The sequence below is a fragment of the Coregonus lavaretus genome (assembly GCF_964263955.1).
Source record: "Coregonus lavaretus genome assembly, chromosome: 27".
Classification (NCBI taxonomy): domain Eukaryota; kingdom Metazoa; phylum Chordata; class Actinopteri; order Salmoniformes; family Salmonidae; genus Coregonus; species Coregonus lavaretus.
In genome coordinates this window covers 13,394,595-13,402,141 of record NC_140014.1, presented here as the reverse complement: position 1 = coordinate 13,402,141, position 7,547 = coordinate 13,394,595, and the positions used below count along the sequence as shown (strand labels likewise).

At 42.0% G+C, this 7,547-nt stretch overlaps 1 protein-coding gene across 1 annotated transcript in view; it reads left to right on the top strand.

The window, feature by feature from the left end:
- Positions 1–942, top strand: part of LOC311103155 (protein GREB1-like) — a 49,323-nt gene extending 48,381 nt beyond the window's left edge. The window contains exons 32-33 of the mRNA XM_084144705.1: positions 1–31; positions 125–942. The exon at positions 1–31 is cut by the window's left edge and continues 108 nt beyond it. Of these exons, the coding sequence (XP_084000831.1) occupies positions 1–31; positions 125–288 (195 nt within the window). The 3' untranslated portion in view covers positions 289–942. The remainder of the gene's footprint in view (positions 32–124) is intronic.
- The last annotated feature ends 6,605 nt before the right edge of the window (positions 943–7,547 follow it).

Below are 7,547 nucleotides of genomic sequence, written 5' to 3'. Positions count from 1 at the left end.
GGCTTTCTCAAGAAGTTTCACTTCCTCAAAGGTACACGCACAAAGACCCATGCAGGCACACACACACACACACACACACAAAAGTCATCACATCCTCAAAGGTATTCTCTCTTCCGTCCTCCAGGGGCGATTCTGTGTGTGATATGTGCTGACCGCAGCTCTCTGAGACAGACGGTGGTGAGGCTGGAGCTCGAGGACGAGTGGAGGTTCCGGCTGAGTGACGAGTTCCAGACGGCCAACGCTAAAGAGGACCGCCCCCTCTTCTTCCTCACAGGGAAACACATATGAACTCCCGTACCCCTCACCGTGAACCCTGCAGTGGGGTCAAAATAGAAAGCCCAAAACGATCTGTACTCTTCTGGTGGATCAAGCCAATAACCATGGAGACAGTAACTGGTAGTGAATACAGCTGTGAGTCTGGGACTGGTATGGCTCTGTTCACTGTAGTATTACTGTAGTATTACTTTAGTATTACTTTAGTATCAACTACAATTTACTACAATACTCCTATTAACCCTCCACTTCTCTGTTGTGATGTGTTAAAAAGCAATTATTCCGCAGTGTATGCCACCGTTCATATTGTAGTTTATGAGATTTTTGACGGGTGTATTTTGTACAAACATTATTTTTGTAGACGTTTGTTTTGCCTGGGCTTTTGTGATGAAATGCATATATTTTGACAGCTTTCGTCATGTAAAAAGTACTTATCTATGTAACGTTTTCCTTATTGTCTACATAACAATGTTGGTTACGAAAGCGTTACGTGGGGACTCTTATGTGTATGCAGTTTGAATTTCTGACGCTCAGTGTTTGTAGCCTTCTGATGATCACTATGTTGAGAACCTTGAATCCATGGTGTCATGTTCTATAGACATGTTCTATTGACACAATGTCCTATGTACTGGATGTTTTACAATGTGTAAATGTACATATTTAGAAAACGGTCTCAATCTCTGTTGTCTTCTGTTGGTTATACACCAGTCCAGGTTTGGGTACATTCTGAATGATGTATTTGTTTTACTATGATCTACTTCTTGGGGGTAGTTACACAGTTCAAAGGGGCTTTAAACAAGGGCTCTCCAACTCATGCCCTGGGGAGCCACTGGGAGTGCACACTTTTGTTCTAGCCCAGCACTAACACACCTGTTTCAAATAATCAACTAATCGCAGGCTTCAGTGTGGACCAGGATTAGTTAGTTCTGGGTGGTGTCGAGGTGACTGGTACGGGCCGCCTCCCTGACGGACCTACTAGATTCACTCACGCCTGTGGATCTTCTCTTGGCCTCACAGGATGGGTCAACTCCCACCGCGCATTGTAGGCCTGGATTATTATGAGCCTCTTTCCCAGTGAGGGGGCCTCCCTGTCTTCCTACCCTGAGCTGAGTTAGCAGTGGAGCCCTGAGTTCCACTTTATCAACCGGGTCACCCATCTTGGTCTATCCCTGCTTGCCACAAAGGTTAGCTCACTCCTTCCTACTGATTACACTTCACAGGTAGCTTGTGACACGGTATACTATGCATCAACGGGGGCTATTTTTGCGTACAACACCAACGAGCGATCCAATATTTATTTATAGTCCGCTCTGTGCTATTTTATTACATGGTCCGGCTCTTACTGTGTGATTACTCGCCGTTAACGCAGGATACGTTCCACCACGGGGTTAAACTATTTATTATAAACACAGAATAATCTCAGACACTTCTGCTAGCGGCTGGTCCTCCCTATCTAATTGACCGGACAGTACCCCCACTGGTGAGTCACCCTAGCTAAGTCCCGGGTAAAGGGTTTCAGCTAAAATGAATTATTAAAAATTAACTCTTAACTGCACTTCGTCTGGGTAGAGGACAAACTGTAGACACCCAGTGCGCCTTTAGTGTGCTTTTTACACAGTTCCCCCCAAGCCTCCCTTTAGTTTCCTGGTCTGGCCGCGGGCCACCTAAGGTGAACCCTCTGAGCCTGTAGTTTTTATAATGCTACTCTAATTCTTGACTATTTTTTCAACCAATAAATTAACTAGTTAATGAAAACCAGTAATACTTATCTTTTGGCTCCACAGCTTCACAATTGATGGATTTTATCGATGTTTTAAATAGCAATTAGAATGCAGTAGCTTCTAACAATAACAATGATATTCTGTTCTTACCTTGCACCAAAGTTTTCTAATACATCAATCAGCTTCTGTCTTCCCCAGAATCTCCCTTTCCCTATCTTCTACAATGGTTTTCATACACTTTTGCCCATGCCTCCTTTGACTACAGCCACACAACACATCTAAGCAAAGTTACATAACACATTGACTCCTTTACACATGATATCTACACAGCGTTAGGTAACACATTGTTTCCTTCATATGTGACGACAATGTGTGGTGTCATCTGCTTCATGGCCCACTCCACCAGCTCCATCCCAGGGCTCGAGTTTGACGGGAGTGTCACCATATAAGATGAACCTTCGCCCTCCAGCAGAGGAACGTCTGCATACAGTCTACCTTCCCCTGTCACTTCCTCCCTGCCCTTGACTGAGTTTTGCTGCTCTCTAGCTGCTTGTGGTTGAGGCCTCTTCATGTTCATCTTCAGCTTCTTCTTGATCTTTCTTGTTTCAGTGTTACCAGAGTTCTGTTGGGGACTGGAGGAGTCATCAGGTCATACTGACTAGGCTCATTCACGAGAGCAGGGAGCAAAAGCCTACACAACCCTGCTCGAAACGTTGACTCACTGCACTTCACAAATCTCTCACTGCAACTCTAGTTTTTCACCACTAGGGGATGGTGTCTCCCTCTTTATTCCCTTTCTTTACATTCTGTCTACTGCACACAAGAGACTGAACCCTATCTATGGCAAGCAGAGGGCCACACACACTATATGATTACACTGACTGTCAGTGGAAGCTATTGCCACTGGGCTCAAGTTGTGGACAGTACATTATGTGATCAGTAAATCTAGTCCAATTGAAATACTGACACCTAACAGTGTTTACAGCTAAGAGTTTCCTCTTAGTGAATCTTGAGTCATACTGTAGTTATACAGAAATATACTGCAGTATATAGTGTTCCCTAGTCCAAAAATCCTGTAGGATTAGTGATTTTTCCAAATAGAATCCTATAGGATTCTCATCTATAGGATTCTATTGGAAAAATCACTAATCCTACAGGACTTTGTCTCACCTCTACCAGAATCCTATTGGACTACTTTTTTCCTATTGGAAATCAAAAGTAATCCTATTGGATCCTATAGGATTCTCACAACCCTTTTGGATTTTGTGTCACGTCTATCAGAATCCTATCAGAATCCTATTGGAGCCCAGAGGGTTTTGATAAGTCTTGTAGGGTTTTGTCACCCTATTATAACTTGTTTTCTTAATTGAAGCTATTAAATTATAGTTTGTTGACATTTGTTCCAGTACAATACAACAACATTCATTACAACATTTTCGTTGATCGTAAACAACAGTTACATATTCCTTTCGGTTTTATTCACCACAATATGGGAGTGATTCAAGGCTTCAAGTTCATTTGCAGTATGACCACCAGTACAGTACACATTTTTCAACAAAACACTCACTTGAGTTATTTGATTTGATTCCTAGTCATGCAATGTCTTGTCTTTGAATAAGACATGACAATAACACAATATTTTTTATTACTTTTTTTTTTTGGGGGGGGGGGGGGTTCCCTTAGAATGCACAGCATCTTTACATTGCTTATATGCAAATAAAAAGTAGAAGGAAAATACATTTTAGGTACAGTAAAACAAAGATATGAGCATTTCTTTCATTTCATATATAATAGTCAGCTATGCATACAAAAAAGAGAATGTTCCCTTTACCCTCTACGTTGGGATAAGGAGAGAAAAATAAAAAAAATAAAGATAATGAGACCCCCCGACTGCTTCCCTCCCAGGGTTGTACCAACCCTCTCCCTCCCTACCTGCTTCCCAGGGTTGTACCCCCTCCCCTGCTTCCCCCCCAGAGCTGTCCCCCCACCCTCCTTCCATCCCTAGAAGGTGCTCCCTCCCGATCTACACTATCTACCTCCTGGATGTAACTACCAGTGCCCATTTAGTGACCTCTTGGCACACCTGATCCAGGTATTGTAAAAAAAAATATTTAATTAAAAAAGTATGATGACCTACACTACCGGTCAAAAGTTTGGACACACCTACTCATTCAAGGGTTTTTCTTTATTTTTACTATTTTCTACATTGTAGAATAATAGTGAAGACATCAAAACTATGAAATAACACATATGGAATCATGTAGTAACCAAAAACGTGTTAAACAAATCAAAATATATTTTATATTTGAGATTCTTCAAATAGCCACCCTTTGCTTTGATGACAGCTTTGCACACTCTTGGCATTATCTCAACCAGCTTCAATTAACAGGTGTGCCTTCTTAAAAGTTAATTTGTGGAATTTATTTCCTTCTTAATGCGTTTGAGCCAATCAGTTGTGTTGTGACAAGGTAGGAGGGGTATACAGAAGATAGCCCTATTTGGTAAAAGACCAAGTCCATATTATGGCAAGAAAAAGCTCAAATAAGCAAAGAGAAATGACAGTCCATCATTACTTTAAGACATGAAGGTCAGTCAATATAGAACATTTAAAGGACTTTCAAAGTTTCTTCAAGTGCAGTCGCAAAAACCATTATGCGCTATGATGAAACTGGCTCTCATGAGGACCGCCACAGGAATAGAAGACCCAGAGTTACCTCTGCTGCAGAGGATAAGTTCATTAGAGTTACCAGCCTCAGAAATTGCAGCCCAAATGAATGCTTCACAGAGTTCAAGTAACAGACATATCTCAACATCAACTCTTCAGAGGAGACTGTGTGAATCAGTCCTTCATGGTCGAATTACTGCAAAGAAACCACTACTAAAGGACACCAATAATAAGAAGAGACTTGCTTGGGCCAAGAAACATGAACAATGGACATTAGACCGGTGGAAATGTGTCCTTTGGTCTGGATTCCAAATTGGAGATTTTTGGTTCCAACCGCCTTGTCTTTGTGAGACGCGGTGTGGGTAAACGGATAAGTAAATCCAGGAGGAGGATGTGTTATGGTGTGGGGGTGCTTTTCTTGTGACACTGTCTGTGATTTATTTAGCACACTTAACCAGCATAATTACCACAGCATTCTGCAGCGATACGCCATTCCATCTGGTTTGGGCTTAGTGGGACTAACATTTGTTTTTCAACAGGACAATGACCCAACACACCTCCAGGCTGTGTAAGGGCTAATTTACCAAGAAGGAGAGTGATGGAGTGCTGCATCAGATGACCTGGCCTCCACAATCCCCCGACCTCAACCAAATTGAGATGGTTTGGGATGAGTCGGACGGCAGAGTGAAAGAAAAGCAGCCAACAAGTGCTCAGCATATGTTGGAACTCCTTCAAGACAGTTAGAAAAGCATTCCAGGTGAAGCTGGTTGAGAGAATATCAAGAGTGTGCAAAGCTGTCATCAAGGCAAAGGGTGGCTATTTGAAGAATCTCAAATATAAAATATATTTTGATTTGTTTAACACGTTTTTGGTTACTACATGATTCCATATGTGTTATTTCATAGTTTTGATGTCTTCACTATTATTCTACAATGTAGAAAATAGTAAAAATAAAGAGTAGGTGTTCTAAAACTTTTGACCGGTAGTGTCTGTCACATTAAGATTACATCAAATTCTTTATCTAGCTCTATGATGTTTGGCTGTAATGCCACATGGCACACCTTTTTGACGCAAATGTAAACAACCTTGCGGACAATCTCAGCAGGTTTCACAGCTATTGTTGTTGCAGTTGCCACAACAACCTTAATGCACCATATCCAAATGTTTACTCACATTGTGCCCCTTGGACCTTGGGTGGATGGGGCTGCACGAGATAGCTACTGGGTAGAGGGGACATTGCTGTCGGTTCCCCACTATAGGGTCACCATCTCAAGTGACAAGGGTGGCAGTTCAATATCGGTTGCTGTGTCCACTCTCCACCTTCATAGGTAATTGTCTAAAAGGTTTGGCAGGTGGATGCTCAATATGTTAAGCGGCCAAGTTAACTATAGTGTATAGCCATTAAAAATTCCCATTAAAAAAATTAATAGAAATCCTATAGGAGAAAAAATCTTTTGAAATCCTATAAGATCCTATAGGATTCCAATACAAGGATCCAGTTAGAATCCAATTAGAATCCTATAGAAAAACCGTATCAGATTTTGGAACCAGTCTTATTTTGGAACCAGACTTGTATATTTTATATACAAAAATCTAATAGAAAATCCTATCAGTGTGCTGAAGTCTGGTGTAGTGGTCTAAGCTCCTGACTCAAGGCCACCTTGGTGATGGGGTTTCAAGCCCTGGCTTGGCCAATGGTCTGTCTCACTATATGTATTTACATCTGTCCTGTCATAAAAAACTCAGATCTCCTTAAAAAATATATTCTACCCTAGTCAAAAAATTGATCTGATAGGATTTTCTTTTGGATTCTATTAAGATTTTTTTATTGGAATCCTATAGGATCTTTTGACTAGGGTTTATCTGTGAGAGCGGTGGTAATTGGTGGTGTCTATTGGTAGAACTCCTGCCAACACACCTAAGGCCCAGGTTCATAATCTTGTGTTTTATTGACAGAGGAGTTTTGTGTTAACAATAATGCTAGGATTCCTGCTATGGTAAAAGCCAGGAGTCAGTGCCTGGGCTAAATCAACTAAATTGGGGCTTGTGTTCGACACTCAGTCTCCTGACTGAAAATCATCCAGCCATGTACCCCAATGCCTAGTTTCAGCACTCTAAGAAAGAATCGAGCTGCACACTGTTTCTCAGATGTATAGGATTCACTAAAGTGGTCCTCTGTAGCTCAGCTGGTAGAGCACGGCGCTTGTAACGCCAAGGTAGTGGGTTCGATCCCCGGGACCACCCATACACAAAAAATGTATGCACGCATGACTGTAAGTCGCTTTGGATAAAAGCGTCTGCTAAATGGCATATTATTATTATTATAAAGTCACAGCCAATCTGGTCATATCAGGATGTAGGATGGGACATAAACCTAACAAATTCAATTACTAATTTCTCTGAACAGGGGAAGAAACCCCACCAAATTCACAGAGAATACATTACATATGATGAAGAAACAATACTCTGAGCCGCAGCTCAGGGGTCCAACCCAGGGGTGCAAAGGGACAGACAGGGACATCTATAGCCATTCAACTGAGCTGTGTACCCTGGGTTGTAAAAGCATGTTGAGCTGACCTACTCGTCTTGCAGCCCTTGGGCTAGGGGGGATAGACGAGGGGGTGGAGGGGGGGCTAGAGCAGAGGTCAGAACTTAGTGGACAACGGCTCTCTGTCCCAAATGGCTGTGATGATGTCACTGAGGGAGCTGAGAGTCGGGTAGCAAACCAGTTCCAGGAGTTACTGCCCATATAGATGTTTTACTTAGGGTGTGTGTGTGTGCATGTGTGCATGCCTGCATACATGCATACATGTGTGTGTTTGTTTGTGTTTGTACCAACAAAGTATGCATGCAGTTAGTGTGTATGCAATTAATGCATGTGTTTGTGT